Here is a 20883-nt window from a genome sequence, read left to right as displayed (position 1 = left end):
TTTGCATTTAATGACAGACACATTAGACACATTCTAAAATGTAGGCCCCCAAGTGGCAAATATATAGGATGTCTCTAATTTTTTTAACAAAATACAGCAAAAAACATGTCACTGCTTATTAATTTCCTTACAAAGATCATTGATTAGTGATATTACATGTATAGCCATATTATTCTTTTTTCTCATATACAGGGTGTTTCAGAAAACATGCAATCATTTTGATTGATTAAATTTTACTGGTGTTTCAACCAATACCATGCACCAACATATCAAATTAAAAGTCACAATTTCAAAATTTATACTTTTGAAAATAAAGTTAATATGGCAAATAGATAATGAATTACAAAAGAAAAAAGAAACTTGTAAAATTTCACTTAGTTACAAAATATGTTCTAAATGTTGTCATTTTTGCTAAATGAATAAATCTATTCGATGCAAGAAAGCTCTCATTACTATTGCAGAGAGTCTCTTGGTAATGAATCAGGTCTCATTTTTCAAACCATTTTGAGTTCATTTGTTTTTGAGGGTGTATTTTAAAAACTTCGACCTTTAAATATCCCCACAGATAAAAGTCAAGGGGTGTTAAGTCAGGTGAGTGTGGAGACCCAATTAAAATGGATTTGAAAGAGTTGAATGGTCCTCCAAACATTTGTTCTAACAAGTCCAAGGTTTAAGATTCAAAACATATTTCAGCATCTGATCTACACTTGACTTTTTTCCCAAACTCAGTTATTTTAAAAAAGGATTTCATGCGAGTCTCTGGAACAGTGCCTCTTTTGTAACATTCTAAATGTTTTCATGTGTTCTAATTGTCTTTTTCCTTAATTTTTTTCTTCAAATTTCTTTGAACATGCATTAACTCTTCCATTAGCTAAAAATTTTTTACAGATTTATACAACTTCCACTTTATATTACTATTAATAAGTTTTATTGCATTCTGCATCCTAATCACAGGAACTGGTGACATGCTCTAATAAAGCAGTATCAGAACTCCTCTGACGAATGCTAATTTTTTTTACCGGTACTAAATTCCACATTAAGAATAAAATTATCTGTTTTTTTCAGTGATGTCAAATATGACGCTATAATTAATTCAAATGGTTTTTTATTTTTTTCTAAATTTTTGTTATTAATAAAAACTTTAGCCTTTTTAGCATAATTTTATATAAAATTCTCATATGTTCATGTTTGCATATAAATAAACTTAGGAAAGTAAATGGTTGCATGTTTTCTGAAACACCCTGTACTTTGTAAGAAATGAGTTAAAAAAGATTTTATGGGTGTTTTGTACTACCTTAGGTAATCGTGATATAAAGTATTGCTTAGTGGTAGGTGGTGCTGGAGAAGAAGTTGGAAAATATGAAATTTTCCAGAAGACAAGCACTAGACTCTTTCCAATCAAAGTCTTTGGTCCTGGTGAGCTAAAAATATACATAACAACAATTTCCATACAGGTTGTAATATTTATTCATAACATATCAGGTTTAGGCAGCCGATACACCCCTCCTGAAAATAACAACTTTTGATCTCTGACTTTTGAGTCTAGAAAATGTTTAAGTTCCGGAATGCTACATTCCACAACCGATGGTCCTTGCATGGCAAACATTCTCAAGATACTGTGGATTCTATCTATTGTCAGACTCTCCAAGTTTGTTAACATACCCACAATATAGGACCAGAATACCTGAAATCAGAGATGAATACATGTAGTGGTAAAGGTAAAGTAGTTAGGCAGGTAAAATACAATCTCAATCAGAACTAGTAGACCAATTGTTCAAAGAACAATCAGAGGTCTTTCCACCATCTTTAAATTTATTATTTTATATATATATATATATATATATATATATATATATATATATATATATATATATATATATATATAGACAGATAAATTTCATGAAAAGAAACAAGAAATGGCTTAAAAGGTTGCAAAAAAAAAAATTTAAAGAAATTAAAGTGACCTTGACCTTTGACCTTCACCAAATTTTCAAGTTCAAAGGTTAAGAATCATGTTGCAGTTGGTGCCATGTTTCCACAGAAAGGTGGAAAGACCTAACTAAAATAAATCATAAAGAATCACTTTTCACACATTACATATGTAAAAATAAAGAAGTATCCATGCTGATATCTTCTCCTAAAAATAATACCTGGAGCTCCTCCTCTCTCTGTGTCTGGGCAGAAGCCATTGCAGATTCAGCCTCATCATCGTCTGTTACAATCACGTCGTGAGCTCTCCCTTTGTGCTCCTCCACCAGGACAAATTTATCTGTGACCTCCTCTCGGAGGAGACCCTGGGTTTGCCAGTAAGCAATCTTCCTCCTCAGAGCTGTGGCTGGCATTTGGAGGACATTGCTCAGCTCTTCCACAGTCCAGGTTTCTGTAATGGTAATAAATTCCTGGTAAATTATGATCTTGTTTAAGGTTAAAGTATTCATTATAGTAGTAACTATTAATCTGTCTCCAACACTTCTAAGATTAAACAGTGTTGAAATTTACACATATTTTTACAAAACTGCAGCAACTTGACTGATGCAGTTAAAGATAATAAATATTCTCTTATTACATTAGGATCACAATTTTTTCCCTGCTCAATACATATCTACACAATTCCTAAGATAGTCACATTGTACCATACCTTGTGACTGGAACTGAATAATTATTGCAGCATGCACGGGGGAAACGTTGAAATTCAGTGTACGGTCTTTCAGTTCCACATCAATATTCACCAAACCTAAAATTAAAGAATAAAAATTAAGGTTTAAAAACAAAAATCGCAAGAACAAATAGAGAAATTGTAAGGCATATTTTAGACACTCAAAGTTAAGCCTTACACCAAAGTTGTACGGGTTGGCAGCTCTGTAAAACTCATCTGCTAAGTAATATCTCACAAAACATGTACCAGTATACACATTTACAACAAGCACTTACACAACAGTATTCAGAAATGTAAGCCTCCATCAATAGGTCCTTTAATAAAACATGTGATAAAAAATTATTTTGACAATGAATCTACAACAGGATCAGGAGTTAAAAACCATTCCAAGTAAACACTCCTTCGGACACTCTATCTAACCGTCATTTAACCTTCATTTGATGATATTTTTTTTAAAAAAAAAAAAACCATCCACCCAATCAAAATATTTTGTATTCTGAGAATTTTATTCACTAAACACTCAAATCTCTTCTATATACTTAATAATCAAACATCCTTATTTACTAAGCAGTCCAATACTATTAACCAACTTTTATTTGCATGTGAGAAATATCGGCAAGAGTTGCAACTTTCTTTGACTTGGAATATTTAAGTACCTCCAACTATCCTCCATAAGAGATTTCAGTCTGTCTATACTGCAATTGTCAGTCTACAATGATCCTTTTGGTATACTGATCTTGGCCCGCGTTTTACAAAAGAACTTACCACTAAGACCAAAATGGTATTTCGCGAATAACTTTCTTGTTTAAATAATATTTATTGGTTTAATCTTTTAAAAAAGAATTTATAAAGATAGTTTTATGCAAGCATGTTTTTAACAGAATCATGAATTTTGCAAAATTGTACAATAAGCTTAAGTTTTTGGTCTTGAGCTCATAAACATGTGATATAAATGCAAATTATCAAAACCTTGCCTCTCAAAATCAAAAAGACACAAGTTAAATCAACTGTACAGAGTATTTTTGCAAAGTAGGTCAAAGGTCAAGGGCCACTAGATCGGTAAGCATGGTATTATACAAAGGCCATAGTGCCAAGTAATATACATGTATGTGCAAAATATCAAATTCATACTTCTCACAATAGATATATGGGGTGACAGATGGACAAGGGATGGACAGACAGACAGATGCTGGGTAAAGTGATCCCTAAGTGTCGCTTTGCTCTGCAGGTGACACAAAAATGAGTTACATTTGATTTTTTTAAAACTTTTTAATATGATAAATGTGTTGAAATTGTGGAACTTATGTTTTTGAGAATTCATATACTCATATACAAGAGTGGCCTCTTGAAACAGGTGTGACTGTACCTAGATGAGGCTTCCAATTTAATGTTCTGTTTCCTTTAAGGGCCTCAAATTTCTTGGTGTATTCCTCCAGTGATTTCTGCATGACTTCTGGAAGCTTGATCTTTTCTTCTCTGAAGGCAGGCCAAAACTGAGCAGAGAGCACCATAGAGTTCACTTCAATCTCCTGAAACAGAACAGAGTTCATACTAATAAGTTTTTGAGACTGTAAATAGAGAGGACCAATAATGCAATAGAATGCACAGTTCATAGATATATTTACTGATAAGTTTCAACCACTTACAACAAATAGTAAAAATGCATTGTATGAACACATTATATAATAATAAATGTATAATTAGAGTTTGAAGGGTGAAATTCTACAGGTGAATAGTCAAAGTATTGTATAGCTGTATGTATATTTATAAAGTTTTCCACCAATCCAATTCAGAGAATTTTGGTCCCTCGCTTTCAGAATTTTATCGGTTGGGTGCAATGATCTATGGATGTATGACATATAATAATTCTCTCGTCTGTCCTATCTATCCATCAAACTAAAAAGTTAAGTATATATATTCATAACATTAAATATTTTAATAATTCCACAACATTCATCATTTTGTGTGTGCGGAGAACAATCAGAAATATTCTGTCATTATCAAAGAGAGATATTTGATATCCAGTACCACCAGGTGCAAAAAGAGTCTCCAAGATTCTTACTTTATATATGTATGTACACTCAATTTTGTAGATGCATTGAGGAATGATTTTTTTCCTTGGACAAAACTCCAAGATTCAGATATCGAAACAGTTATATGCAGTCAAACCAGTACTTCCATGTAAAATCACAGAATATGTGTATATACATTAAACAAAAAACAAAAACAGGGGTCTACAAACAATAATCAACAGCAGAGCCAGTTATCACAGAGATTCAAATAGGGATAATATTGCAGTCCATTGGATTCATGTTTAATATTTATTCCTTCTTTAGTTACTTTGATGAGTGTTTGGTTCCTTCTTATCTGCTATATATATTAACATGTTAATGACCATTTGTTATGTTTTTCTGCTTCTTCATAAACAATAATCATAGATCACTTTAACTAAAGTAAAATTTGAAAGTCTAATTTCTCAATGGTCATTAGCCCAAGTACAGATTTAAACATGATTATCAGCCTTTCACCAGCAATATTAGTGGCATACCAACATGAGTGAAAAATTCTCAAAGGGACATAATGCTGTTGACACGTCACAATATCATATTATTGTGAACTTTCATATTGCAATATCTGAACACTGTAAATATGCACACCTCTTATCAACTGCATTCATCATAACATTACTCTACCTCTCTCTCGGCAGATTTCCTCCTCTCATCCATTATCCTGGAGTTAAGTCTTTTAGAATCAGCCACATCCTTTAACATGACCTCACAATAATGAAGCTGGGATTCTCCAAATCTTAATTTCAGAAGTTCTAGATAACGAATTTCTTTCACTATTTCATAGTTAAACTGGGTCAATATTCGATCTGCCAACAGTGTTCGATATTCTTGCACAAAGAGTTCTTTGCTTCCATAAATGTTGACCAACATACTGATAATATCAGATGCCCTGCGGCTCTTTGATGTGCTTCCTATAAAAAAAATATTAAAAATGTCTAGGCAAAAATTATGCACTGTCATTGAAACAGATGAATTACTGCAAAAGCAGAAAGATTCATTGGGGGTTAAATTTTATTGATTTCATTTATCAATGAAATCAAACCCCACATGAAATTTTTATATGGATGGAATATGGTTACTTTTGAAACAAAGAAATTAAATCCCCAGGACACCATTTTAGATCTCAAATTTATGAATTTTTATCCCAATGCTTCTACAGTAATTTTCTTGGTATGAATCTGGCTTACTTGGATCAGCATCAACAGGATCTGGCATCCAATTCTCCCAATCCTCCAGCTCATCATCACTACTGCAGCCATCATCCAGCAAAGGCTGACCTTTCTGAAGTTCTTCCAGTAACTCATTACTGCCATCATCTGTCAGGTTTGATACAATCTGTCGGACAGTGTCATCCCTAGACCTACATATTGGATTCAATACACAATGAACTTTAACGAGTACTGCCCTAATGGACTAACCCCATCATCCCCCTATATATACTTCAAATTCCTGTGACTTGAATCTTGCTGAAATATAATTGGAGAAAGGTTGTAACACCTGTAGTTAGAAACCAACCTGTTGAGTATGAAAGTGTGACCTTTTAAAGTCCACACTTTAAAATGTCATGGACTAAAAAAGCTGAACTGTGAGGCTTTATTCTAATAACCATGGCTGGGAATCGCAACAGACTCATTGGTCACAACAAAACTTTGTGTCAAGTATGAACTTCAGATGCTCCTCTAATATAAAGTCTGACATTTAGAATCTAACATTTCCCAAACCTTCAAAATTTGACATTCTCAACCCTGTGACCTTGATCTTGTCTGAATGACCTTTGCTCGGGATTAAGACGAAATTTATTATCGATATCAAACCTCAGGCCAAGAATGATATTAAAGTAAATTAATTCCATAATTTGATCTAGCTGGAATGACCTTTGTGCAGGACTGTTACACCTCTTCCTGGTCACAAACTGCCTCTATGCATTGTATAAACTTCTCAAAGTTAAGACAAAGCTTCCAATGTTTCACCATTTTAAAGTTGTGGCAAGAAGAATGATTTAATAATTAAAGTCTTTGTATCCTGTGACTTTGACCTTGTCCAAATGACCTTGTTACAGGGTCAAGACACACCTCTGATCACAAGCAAGAACTGCCTTATTCTAAGGCAGTTAAGTATGATATTCTAAAGTTTCTTGGTTTCAAAGTTACATGTCCAAACAAGAATTTCACTCTTCTTTTTCTTAGAAAAAAAAAGGCCACTTTTTTCAACTTTGATTAACTTTGACAAATAAGTCTAAAAATACCAAGTGCACTAGTTCAAAAGGTACATATTTTTTCATGTCAAATTTAAAAAAATTCAATCTTCATTTCTGTGTGTTTGGATAGGGGGTAAAAAATTTTGAAAAAAATTTATTTTTCACTTATAAATTGCATATTGGAATTATGAACGGGTAATAAAATACCTTAAATACTTCCTGACTGGGTCACAGACAAGTTCAAGAATAACTCCGACTGGATCCAATATTCGGAGTGCTCGAATAGCAGCTATGTATGCTGTCAAAATGTCTGATGTATTTACACCTGAAAAACAATTTGTGCAATGAATTAAGTAAATCATCTGTAAAGTGAATCTATGTTTGTAATGAAGGGACTTCTGCTTACTCAATCAAATCAGCAAAAACTGTATGCAATGAACCTACCATTCTCTAGTGATACTTGGATTTTTATTGTTTAAAGAAAATATAGACTCATTGAGTAGGGAAGAAATCTACAGCATATTATTTAATTGTTCCATCCATTTTATTGAACATAAATCAACAATCAGTAATCAGTCATGTAAATCTTGAATATGTTTCTAATCTATATCTATTCATTTAGTTGGTATCTTTGCACATGTATGTAACAAGTTTTTCTGTGAAGTTGTTTATGTGTTTACCTGACCTAATGACACCTAGCATTTTACCTGTATTCACAAAAATAAAAACTAGATGCTCATCAAACTAAAGCTTGACACCATAACACACCAATATGTATGATCTTATCATGTTGATTTTTTAGTATTTCAATTTCTCAATTCATCCATAGAGGTAAACTGATCACATTATCTGTTGTAAGACTACCATGAAGGATTAATGATAATACACACACAGTTCATACATAAAGAGTCCAAACCTGGATGTAAAAGTCGAGTCTCTAGCGCAGTCTTAAGAGAAGAGACCAGTGTCCCTCTCAGGTCTGTCTTCTCTAAGCAGACCTTCAAATCCAGAATAGCAGGCTCAGACTCAGGGAACTCAATAATAATGTTAAACAGCTGATCAATGTGAGTTCTAGCAAAAGTCTCGTACAGAAAGTGCAGAAGTCTCCCTTTAAATCCCTCAATACAATCTGAGTAGGTGTTTCTGCAGTTTCCAGAGTACACCAGGGTCAGCCACCCCAATACTTTACTATCCAACCACTGTAGAAATAAGCAGCTCTAATATACCATGACATACTTTCACAATGAAAATTTTTAAATGACAGTTTTCTTTCCAGAATATGAGAATAAGTACCGTTTACTGATTTCAACAACATTTAAGAACTCAATTTTGATAACAATACATGTATATTTCCTTTACAAACTTTATATTCCAAGAAATTCTTAAGGAATCTCTGTCTAGTTAGTTATGTATGCCAGGGCATCAACGATAGTTGGAAACGTGGGATAATTTGCACAATGGGCGAAGCCCGTTATGCATAAATTATCCCACGTTTCCAACTATCATTGATGTCCCTGGCATACTCTACTAACTAGACAGTGATTCCTTATATTTCCATTTCTTTGTGAAATAAAATTGTAAATTTAGATTTTAAAAATGTAGACTAATACTGTCTAATAAATTTAAATTACACAAGGCCTCACATGTCAATGTCAATAGTCCCCACCCACTGACGTCAAACACAAAGACAGCCGCATGAGAATTACATGCATATTAGGCCTCCTTAGCGTCAGACAGCCGCACGAGAATTACTTAAGGAATCACTGTCTAGTTTGTTGGGTATGCCAGGGACATCAACGATAGTTGGAAACATGGGATAATTTATGCATAATGGGCGAACCCAACAAACTAGAAAGTGATTCCTTATATTTCCATTTCATTGTGAAATAAAATTGTAAATTCAGATTTAAAAAATGTAATCTAATAGATTTAAATTACACGAGGCCTCCCATGTCAATTTCAATAGTCCTCGCCCACTGACGTCAAACACAAAGACAGCTGCACGAGAATTACATGCATGTTAGGCCTCCTTAGCTCCTGACCTTTCGCTTGGCGAAATTTACATTCTGGTAGAATTATCAAGAAATCAACTCCGCTAACTTTCAAAGAGTTATCACAGAGAGAACAAATAGAAATGGAAATATATGCATATTAAGCCTTCTTAGCTCCTGATCTTTCGCTTGGCGAAATTTACATTCCGTTAGAATGATCAAGAAATCAACTCAACTAACTTTCAAAGAGTTATCACAGAGAAAACAAATAGAAATGGAAATATTTAACAATATTGTGTACACTTAATAGCACTTTCTTCTTAATCTCATAAAGTGTGTCTCATTTACTAACCTCTTCCAGATTTTTTAGGTATGAGGTTTCAAAATTGCCTTTACAAGTGTTTTCAATGTGATTCTTTATCCGCTCATGTACAATGGAGGTAACAGCCATACCCGATACTCTCTCCAAAATTCCAATGTCATCACTGCAAAACATTAAACATTAATCTGAAAGAAATGCAAAAACAATCTTCCCATCTCAGATAATTTCCATCCTAATGCAATTGTTTTGTAAAATGAATTTTGACTGGCTAATGCAATGATGCTTGAGGCAGTTAAACGAGCATTAACGAGAGTGAAAGCTTTTGATTGTGATGTCATAACAGAGCGACGCAAAAACACAACACTCCGTGGTGTATTTCATATAACAAAACTCAACAAAATAAGTAAACATGAAACAAAAGGCATAAATTGCATTAGAATGGGAATAACTATCTTCTTACTTGGTATTTGCGACTGTTAATGCTGATTTAACAGTCGCAAACATCTGTTTTACCTGCTCCGCTTATGTGTCGCCGGTAAACTCAGTTTGCGACCGTTAAATCAGCATTAACTGTCGCAAATACCAAATTAGAAGATAGTTATTCCCTAATTTACTGGTACTTAATATTTCTTAACCTAATAAATGCTTCACATAATTATTTGATCACATGACCTTCAAAATTGGGAGGAGGGATATTGAAGCAACTGAACCTCTTTAGATATTTATGTTAGGGTTTAAGATGGGAATGTTGATCTTCAAAACCTGGTTGAGGCATGTTCCAATACACATACTTGGTGTAGTCAAGCTACATATACTACAAGTACTTACAGTTGCCTGTTGATGGTATGGAAATTATCCAGAATGTCTTTACACACACAATCTTCTTGTTCTTTATCACAGCCCTTACATTCCTCTTCTTCCTCATCTATAACATCTGTAATTTACTCAGCTTCATTCATTCTCCATATCAAAACATCTTAAACATTTCAAACATTGATATTCTTTATGACTTTGTCAAAATTACTCCTGACATGTAATAAACTCTGAAGAGTGTTTATTATAAGCATTCTCCATATCAAAACACGTACCTTAAACATTTTAAACCACTGATGATATTCTTAATGACTTTGTCAGAATTACCCCGATGTAATAAAGCTCTGGAGAGAGTGTAAAACTGAATTTTCTTAGTTATATACTTCTGAGGTGTCTTACATGCTGGGTTTGACAAGCATTAATTGGATCCAAATTTTAACCCAGACCAGAAAGATGTAAACCTAGTATATTTTTACCTATACATGCACAATGCTAATATAATATTCCATGATTCAACTTCAAATAATTTGTAAAGTACAGTATAAAATAAAAAAGCCAATAACTTTTGTAAACCCTCCATTGTTGACAATTTTCTTTTTTACCACTTTATAATAAAAAAAAAAACACTCACTTTTCAAAATTCACCTGTCCATATTTGTCATTGCCTTAAAAACATGGAAATACAAGCATTCTGAAAGTATTGCATAGCAAGTGTAATCTGTTTCCCCGTAAAAATTAAAATGCCCCTAATTCCATCAAAACTTGTCAAAGTAGAACAAAATGAAATTTTGATCTGTAACTTCTCAAAGTAGACTCCCTTACCAAAAACCAGCTCAATATCTGCAAGCAGGTGGAAAAAAATGCAGAAAACCAAGTTGGACAAATGGGCAGAGGGACAGACAAGAAGGAAACCTATATTAGAGTCCCTTCCAGATTCACTGGTTGGGAACCAATTACATTATAACTATTGACAGAGACAAAGCAATTCCAGTCTAATAAAACTTACAAAATGAAATGTAAACTTTAGATAGCTATGTTGTTTTTTTTTTATAATATCTAATACAACAGTAATAAACTAGATGTGTCAGGGTGACATGAATGTTCCCACTCACAGCAAACTTTAAATATATGAAAGTCCAAGGGTGTGAAAATAACAATGGGTGGAAATCACACAAAAATATCATACTGCTGCTTTTGTTTTCTAGAATAAGTTGTTTATACCACAGCATACTATGTGCATGAAATGATTATCACTTACAAGCAAGGTAATAAACAATAGGACCAAGGGCCTTGAATCACTCTTCAGATAAACTGTACAACATATCACTTCTATTTGAAGCCTCTAAGTATCCTGTATATTTAGATAAACCCTTGAAATTCCAAAGGAAGGTCATCATGACCTACATTTTAGATGAAACACTCTGAGAACCCAAGATGATTCTAAGCCAATTAGTACCTGAGAGTTGGTCATGGTGACCTACTTATCACTTGTCATTCTCGGAGGACCCAAGATGCATCAACTAAGTTTGATGATTCTAAGCCAATTTTAAAATACCTAAAATATTTTTAAAATTATAACCATAAAATTTCAAAAGTAGGTCATAGTGACCTACTTTTCAGATGACATACTTCGAGGACCCAATATGCACTGACAAAGTTTGATGATTCTTAGCCAATTAGTACCCAAAATATTTAATTATAGTCATATAAATAGAAAAGTAGGTCACATTGACCTACTTTTCAGTCGACCTACTGCCAGGACCCAAGATATATCAACTGACAAATTTTGATGATTCTAAGCCATATTGTACCTGAAAATATTAAATAGAGCCATATAATTTCAAAAGTAGGTCAGGGTGACCTACTTTTCAGTTGTCGTACTCCAAAGACCCAAGATGCATCAACTGACAAAGTTTTATGATTCTAAACTAAATAGTACCTAAAAATATTTAATTATAGTCATATAAATTAAAAAGTAGGTCAGAGTGACCTACTTTTCAGTCAACCTACTCCAAGGACCCAAGATGCATCAACTGACAAAGTTTGATGACTCTAAGCCAAAAAGTACCAGAAAATATTAAACAGAGCCATAAAATTTCAAAAGTAGGTCATGGTGACCTACTTTTCAGTTGTCGTACTCCAAGGACCCAAAATGCCTCAACTGACAAATTTTGATAATTCTAAGCCAATTAGTACTCGAAATATTTAATTATAGTCATATAAATTGAAAAGTAGGTCACGGTGACCTACTTTTCAGTCGACCTACTCCAAAGACCCAAGATTCATCAACTGACAAAGTTTGATGATTCTAAGCCAATTAGTACCCCAAATATTTAATTATAGTCATATAAATTGAGAAGTAGGTCATGGTGACCTACTTTTCAGTTGACGTATTTCGAGATCCCAAGATGCATCAACTTACTAAGTTTATGATCATAGGCCTTAAAACGTCCAAATTTTGCCTCTAAAACACTTTGAAATTGAATGCCTGCAAAGTTCAAAAAGTAGGTCATGGTGATCTACTTTTTAATAAATATGTTTTATGGCCCCAAGATGCATCACCTTACAAGATCTAATGATTCTAAACCTCTCAGTATTTGTATAAATGACCTTAATTGTTTTGAAAAAGATTAGCCATAAAATTCAAAAAGTAGGACAAGGTGACCTATTTTTTAGTCAATGTACTCCAAGGACCCAAGATACATCGACTGACAAAGTTTGATGAACATAGGCCTTAAATTGTTCAAAATATGCCTCTAAATCATTTTGGAAAAGAATGGCAGCAAAATTTAACAAGAGGCCCACAGGCCTTATAGGTCACCTGAGTAACATGTATCAACTTTGCCCTGAGCCCTGATCTAACACTAGAACCTTGACCCAGTGCACATAAAATTCACAATTTTGAAAGAGGCACCCTTACTCATCATAACTATACTCTTACTTCATCAGCTTAATACCCAGGAGAAAAGGAGAAAATTTTCAAAGAATTATTGCATTTTTTACTATGTAATCATTAGACAGGGTTAGAAACTCCCTAAAATTACAACTCGCAAATAATTGCGAGTACCAAGAAAGTGAACTCGCAATTTTATAAGACTACTCGCAATTTTCATATAAAGTTAAATTTATATAAATTAAATACATGTAACTTAAGGAAAAAGTAACTACTGTACAATACACAAAATACAACTACAGTGTGGCTTTTATCTAAATTACTGATTTAAATCAAAAGCATTGTGTTCTATCATATTATATAATTTTGCTACAGTTTCAATGCAAAAAAAAATCAACTCGCAAGTTTTTGCGAGTTACCTAATTTTTAACTCGCAATTTGGGAATTCTAACTCGCATTTTGCGAGTTGCATATAGTGAATTTCGAACCCTGATTAGAGCCCCGCCCTTACACCAGAACCCCTGATCCAGGGGCCATGAAATTCACAATTTTGGAAGAGGCACCGTTACTCATCATAACTATGTATTCAGTTTGTTTGCTAAATACCCCGGATCAAAGAAGATTTTCAAAGAAATAATGTACTTTCACTATATACTCAACAGAGCCCTGCCTTAACACCAGAACCCCTGACCCTGGGGCCATGAATTTTACAATTTTGGAAGAGGCACCCTTACTCATCATTACTATATTCTTAGTTCATCTGCTTAATACCCAGGAGAAAAGGAGAAGAATGTCAAAGAATTATTGCAATTTTACTATGTAATCATTACAGCACCACCCTAACACCATAATCCCTGACCCAGGGGCCATGAAATTCACAATATAGGAAGAGGCACCCTTACTCATCATAACTATGCATTCAGTTTGTTTGCACTGGATTAGAGAAGAAGATTTTTAAAGAAATAATGCATTTTTAGTATATATTCAACAGAGCACCACCCTAACACCAGAATCCCTGACCCTGGGGTCATGAATTTCATAATTTTGGAAGAGGCACTCTTTCTAATCATAACTATGTACTTAGTTCATTGGCTTAATACCCAGGAGCAGAGGAGAAGATTTTTAAAGAAATAATGCATTTTCACTATATATTCAACAGAGCCCCACCCTAACACCAGAACCCCTGACCCTGGAGACATAAATTTCACAATTTTGGTAGAGGGCTCAATGCTTATTATCATGCCAATAGTTTGACTGCTTGATGTCCAGGAGTAAAGAAGAAGATTTTTAAAGATTGCATTAATTTTGGTGGTTTTAGCCCCACTCCTCAGGTCCCAGGGGGCAGGGGTAATGAATTTCACAATTTTTACTCCCATTCACCCATAGATGCTATATGCCAAATTTGGTTGAAAATGGTTCAGTGGTTCCAGAGAAGAAGCTGAAAATGTTCAAATGTTAACGCACGACGGACGATGACAGACGAAAACAGATAGCAATAGGTCACCTGACTCAGGTGACCTAAAAAGTAGGTCACCATGTCCTACTTTTGAGTCAACATGATATGAGGTCCTTAGATGCATCAACTGACAAGATTTGATGATCCTAGTCCTTATAGTAAGCAAAATATCAACATTTTAATAAAATATAAATTTTGGTTAACTTTGAAGTGACCTTGAGACCACGCCCTTTGACCCAGGGTGACACCTTGAAGAATTTTTAATCTTCAACATACAGTTTACGCACACCGCACAAATGGCCATAGCATTAACTCTTTGAGCCTTTGGCTCAGAAGAACTAAAAAGGTCCAGAAATGGTGAATAATAAATTTTTAAAAGCCGTAACTTTTGTAAAAATAGGTTAACTATCATGAAACTTATATTTTATCTGTAAGTCTTCAAAACAAAAAACAAAAACAAACCAAAGCTCATTATTTACAAGTAGAGCAAAAAAAAATTTAAAAAAGCAAGAGGCCCAAGGTCCCTGAATTGCTTTTCTGATAAATTGTACAACCTATCACTTCTATTTGAAGCCTCTAAGTATCCTGTATACATGTAGTTAGATAAAGCCTTAAAATTCCAAAAGTAGGTCAACATGACTTACATTTTGGTTAAAACACTCTGAGAACCCAGGATGAATAAATTGACAAAGTGTGATGATTCAAAGCCACTTATTATCTTAAATATTCAGATATAGCCATGGTATTATGAGATTCCAAAAGTAGGTCACAGTGACCTACTTTTGGTAAACATACTCCGAGACCCCAAAATGCCTCAACTGACAAAGTTTGATGAATTTAAGACTCCTATTATTTTAAATATTTAGATATTACCTTGAATTCCAAAAATAAGACACTGTGACCTACTTTTTAGATGACACATTCTGAGGACCCAAGATGCATCAACTGATAAAGTTGGATGATTCTTAGCCAATTAGTACCCGAAATATTTAAATATTGCCAAAATTTCAAAAGTAGGTCACTGTGATCTACTTTATGGTTGACATTCTCCGAGGACCAAAGATGCATCAACTGACAAAGATTGATGATTCTAAGCCAATAAGGACCTAAAAATATTTAAATATAACCATAAAATTTCGAAAGAAATTTCACAACTCTAGTTTTAGTACAAATGGGAGCCCTTGGGCCAAGGATACCCTGTGACATATTTGACAATCACTGGCCAAGGGGTTCTTGAGTTATGAACCATATTCTAAAAAGTTTACGCACACCGCACAAAAAAACCAAAACAAAACAAAACAGTAAATACAAGTTATTAGGAATTTTGAAAATCTAAAGGTAATTACTTTTGTAAATACAGGTCAATCATTACGAAATTTGAATTTGATTGATTGAATTTCTAAAACGAGTTAAGTTATTGACAAACAAGTTGATGAAACAAGAATTTCAGCAGTCTCGTTTAAAGTTGTCATTTCTTAAGTTCTATGGTCGATACAATGACCTTGTCAGCAAATACAAATTTATCATTTAAGTCAAATGCTGACTGACATTTTTCATGCTTATTGTTAGGCCATTATTTACACAATGAATTGTCGACGGTTTTTTTTTTCGTTTTTTCCCAAACATGACAAAGAGCACATGGCAGGTGTGACCGGTCGGCAGGGGATGCTCACTCCTCCATGGCACCTGATCCCATTCTGATGTTTTAGAGGTCCGTGTTTGCTCTGCTGAAAAAACTGTATTGTTTAATGGACTTTCAAGCTTGAATAATGTTCGTTATCTCCATACATTTCATTCGTAAGTCATAATAATCAACCGAAACATAAAAAATCAGTTCTTTATGAACAAGCACAGAAAAAGTCCTGAAAACCTTTAAATATTGAAAATTTTTCCAAGTCTAAGGGTCATACAGTAAATAGGTCATCAGGAAACTCAAACTTGATCTGTTAGTCATTAAGTATCATACCAAAAATCAGCTCATTATCTATAAGCATAACAAACAAATGTCCGGAAACAAATTATGACAGATTGATTGATTGTATATTGTTTCACTTCCCATTCGAGAATTTTTCACTCATATCTAGAGACGTCACCATATACCATTAAAGGGCTTCAAATTTAGACCTTTACTCGGCACTCAGGGCCATTGAGTAGTGAGGGATCTTTATTGTGCCAACACCTGCCGTAACACGGGGCCTCGGTTTTTAAGGTCTCATCCAACAGTCAAGGGCATAATGGAAACAAGTTATTTTTAAAATAATTTGTTTAAGTTATTAAATGTCATTATTTTGGGTTATCTTTCCCTGATTATGCTTTTCTTCAGTAACTTATTCTAGTTATTGATACTTTACTATTCATTATTTTAAACCTACTGGTATCTGAAAAGCTTTATTCATGCTGTACTTGGGTTATTAAGTAAATGGAAAAGGTTCATGACAGTAAAATTAATCTATCTTTAAGACTTAACGAGTTGAAATTCAACAAATCATAACTTATTTCTGTTATTTCAACCTTAACCAACCTCACTTTAAAACTCTTGCACAAAAATCTACAGCTTTGCACAAAAAATGTAAGACATAGAGATTGTACAGTAATATCCAAGGATTTTAGGAAAATTAGTCTCACTGTTGACAAAATTGGCAGAAGTTGTGTAATTGACCTCTGAAATGTTCATGAAATGGAATTATTTTTCCCTGAAAAATATCATGATATTTTGATAAATATCATCCTATCTGCTCAGGAGATATGAAGTCTGTTGAGTCTATTAAAAGAAGTACATATATTTACAACTTTCTCTACCTTACATCATCTTAAATCAGCAGCAAACTCAAAATATTGATGTTTTTTGGCAAAATTGATAGGCATTCTATTAACTCAAATGAGTTATTTCTTTGTTTAGTAATAAATAAGTGAAGTAACCTAAAAGAGTTATTTTAAAAAATAACTTGATTCCATCATGCCCCTGACTGTCCAAAGGACCCACCACTTTCACTTCAAAGTGCCGAGCGCATGAGGAAGGATAAGTTGCTACCTATTTTTTATCGACTTCGGTCAGACGCGGCCAAGATTTGAACTCATGACCTTCTGATCACGGAGCGAGCGCTCTACCAACTGAGCTACCTTGACTGTAAACTATGACAGAATGACAGAAAGAGATAGCACTACATGTCCTGGCCATTTCATGGCAGAGGGCAAAAAAAAATAACTCCGTGTACCTTGTTCCTCCTCATCCTCAGAAGTGCTATGGTGAAACACTTTGAAAGCTTGTGAATAAAACATCTCCACTGCAGTGCAAAATTTGGCAGGCAAAACAAAGAATATGATTGACTTAATCAAAAGGATGTAGGCCTCTGACAAATTATTTGTGTTGAATACTGTAGATGGCTTTCTGTTTTCAACAATCACAGACATGGAGTTAAGTCTGTCTATACAAGGTAAGTATCCCATTGTAATCTCATGTAGGTAATTCACTGCTTTACCCAACTGTTCGGGTAAAATTTCTGATTGTTCCAAATCAAAAAAATTCCAGAATTTCGGTGCTACATTTCTTCTTAGATGCTGCTGTAGACATTCCACAAACCATTCTTCAATTATGTAGGCAAGGCCATTTTGGGACATAACGTCAACTGCATTATGAAACTCAGTCTCATTTGGTCTCTTCTACATTAAAATAAAAGAAATTGAAAGAATGCAATAAATATCTACTCAATACCATTTATAGAATTTGTTCAAACTTAAACATAGGTAAACAAAGATTACGAAGCTCACCTCTACAAATGTGATCTATAAGAAATGCAAATCTCACATCATATATTTTTTCTAGTTAGTGTACATCCCAAGATCAATATCCATGCAAGTTTGATTTAAGTAGGACTTATAGTTGGAAATAGACCTGATTGAAAAATTTTTAACCTGTTTACTACATCAAGAAAATTTTAGTCCGTTCCAATATCCAAAGCAAGTCTGGAAGTTTTCATCCTTAGATGCACCATGCATCTATACAAGAAACATGACAGTTGTAAATGACACCACCATGGACAAATTAGTCATGCTTACTTTGTAAACTACCACACCAAGTGGGACAAAAAACTCATCCAAGGTCACAACTCAAGGCTAACAAACATGAAATCCTGGCTTCGCCCACAGTCTATAGTGTTAAATTTTGCTTTTTTTTCTGTAAATTAAAAGTGATTGCATTAGCAATACTAGTCCCCTACCGGCAAGTGTAATCTGGTTTCCGTTAAAAATTGAAAATGTCATAATTCAGTCAAAAATCAATGAAGCGGAACGAAATGCAAACTTGATCTATAACACATCAAGGTAAAGTCACATACCAAAAATCAGCTCAATATCTGCAAGAGTTTAGAAAAAAAGTGTGGAAAATAGGGCTGGGACGATACAACTTTTTCTATATCGATACGTATCCCGATATTTGAGCCACGATACGATATGTATCACGATATGTTTAATTGGTTATAAATTCTTTTTTTATATTGAAATGAACAAAACATTTCTTCACAAATAAGAATAATTTATTCAAAGAAGTTGCATATCTGCTGTAAAACTTAATTATTTTGCACAAGTGGTCTTAATTATTATGTATTTCATATTTATATTTATATTAAGCATATTTATTTTATATATTAAACCCAAAATATTAAGTAAACAAAGAAAAACACAAGTCAGAATTTTTTGGTCGATATGTCGATATTTCTTCATACGTATCGATATGCGTATCATCCTCACATTGAATCGATATTATCGATATCTCGATATATCGTCCCAGCCCTAGTGGAAAACCCTGAAAAATTGAGAAGGTCGTAATTCCGTCAAAAATCATTGAAGCGGAACGAAAAGCAAACTTGATCTGTAACTCATCAAGATACACTCACATACCAATAATCAGCTCAATACCTGCAAGCGTTTAGAAGAAAAGTGCGGAAAACCAAACGGGACAGACTGACAGACAGACAGAGGGACAGACGGACAGACAGACAGACGGACGGACAGACTCAGAGGAAACCTATAGTCCCCTCCAGTTTCGCTGGTAGGGGACTAATAAAATCAAGAGTGAAAACTACAAAGCAATCATGTCAATATTTTTAATCGTCAGTAAAAGAAATCATCATTCAATAAGTGTAAATATTGAAATAAAGAGATTTCATTTATCGTGTGGACAATCTGACATGTGCCATACCCAAAATATTATTTATTTTTCCAGCCAACAATCGTGTCCAAAGTATTCTCCACTACAATTTCCGGGGTCTATGTTTTTATGCCCTGTTCACAGATTTATATTGTTTGTGGACTTTTTTTTAAAAAAAAGATCAATTACTGTTCATTATCTTCATCGTTTTCAATATATGAATATATACGTTAGAGGAAATTCGAACAATGATTGTAACATTTCTTCCACCGAATGGTGCAGATTGATTTGTATTTTATGATCTGTTTGTCTTTAATAACAATTTTTGCTAATGATAGAATGACACTTCCAAATTACAATTTAAAATAAAACCTCAAATATCCGCTATAGTTTTTCTTCAACGAAAAACTTCTAAAAGTTCTAGAAAAAGTTCTAGAACGGAGGTTCTAGTTGAATTGTCTTGGACATCATATCGCTTACAAGTACCGAACAACAATGGAGATTGAAAATATAAATCATAAAGTCAATGTTTAATTATCTACTCTCAATTATTTTTTGAAATATAAATTAATCATGTATACATGGTATAATTACCAAACAATATTATATAGCTATTTGATTTCTTTTTTTTTTACCAGAGTGTATACATACAAAGCGACCATGCGGTACATGAAAGCGTTTTACGCGTGACCAGGAAATTGTTTCCGAAACATGCAAACTCAGAATATCAGGTAGCACAAGTAGCTGGCCTGCCAATCAAATCAGAAGCTATTGTTTTTTGAATGATTGACATTCGGTATATTATTGATCTCGAATTTAGTAAATTTTGGGGGCGTTAACGTAAAATTGGGTGTTTAAGAGCAGACTACTGGGCACTCAAGGGTACTGATTGTACTGGAGCTGTTTTAGTATGACCGTTGATAAAACTGCGAACTCCTGTGGTTTATAAAGTACCTGGCTACCGATCCACAAGTAATTCCACCAGGAAATGTTCCTTCTTTTCATCCTTTATAAACTAATTTAATTGTATTATTTACTTACATTGCCAATACTCGGTGATAACACTTCAGTAACGACTATCCAAGCTTTGCTGACACCTTCGGTGTTGATTTTTACCGCCATGATGGATTGTGTATAAACAAAAATGAAAGACGACCTAGCGAATTCCGGGTTTGTACAACCACAATCATTGCAAAATTAGTCTCTAATATCTACCATTATATACCATATATTTTATATAAATACATAATAATAATTGGAAAACAATGCAGATAAAAACTATACACACACCAAAAATGTTCTCGATTTCTTTATCTTGTGAAGAAGTTAATACAAGGTCA

The 20883-nt window shown here is 33.7% G+C and overlaps 1 protein-coding gene and 1 long non-coding RNA gene across 3 annotated transcripts in view; both read right to left on the bottom strand.

Moving 5' to 3' along the window:
• The window catches only part of LOC133192086 (uncharacterized), a 427629-nt gene that overhangs the window by 121946 nt on the left and 284800 nt on the right, over window positions 1–20883 (bottom strand). The gene's annotated exons all lie outside the window — the stretch shown is intronic.
• On the bottom strand, window positions 1450–20667 carry LOC133192069 (anaphase-promoting complex subunit 2-like). The gene is made up of 12 exons (XM_061327913.1): window positions 20585–20667; window positions 17613–18057; window positions 10064–10169; window positions 9266–9398; window positions 7839–8121; window positions 7130–7247; window positions 5913–6085; window positions 5350–5636; window positions 4023–4185; window positions 2639–2734; window positions 2151–2380; window positions 1450–1684 (listed from the first exon to the last, which is right to left on the bottom strand). The coding sequence occupies exons 1-12, from the start codon at window positions 20663–20665 to the stop codon at window positions 1469–1471; spliced, it is 2331 nt and encodes a 776-aa protein (XP_061183897.1). The 5' UTR covers window positions 20666–20667; the 3' UTR covers window positions 1450–1468.

This window comes from Saccostrea echinata, unplaced genomic scaffold, assembly GCF_033153115.1.
Source record: "Saccostrea echinata isolate AGI-Se365-2 ecotype Australia unplaced genomic scaffold, CSIRO_AGI_Sech_v1 ptg000025l, whole genome shotgun sequence".
NCBI lineage: Eukaryota > Metazoa > Mollusca > Bivalvia > Ostreida > Ostreidae > Saccostrea > Saccostrea echinata.
This window is presented reverse-complemented; position numbering and strand designations above follow the sequence as displayed.

Coding starts and splice junctions, on each gene's coding strand:
- LOC133192069 (XM_061327913.1), bottom strand. CDS start 20,665: ATGGCGGTAAAAATCAACACCGAAGGTGTCAGCAAAGCTTGGATAGTC. Junction 6,086..7,129: donor CCAGTCAGGAAGTATTTAAG/GTATTTTATTAC, acceptor TCCAATATGTAG/GTCTAGGGATGACACTGTCC. Junction 4,186..5,349: donor GGAAATCTGCCGAGAGAGAG/GTAGAGTAATGT, acceptor GTTCTGTTTCAG/GAGATTGAAGTGAACTCTAT.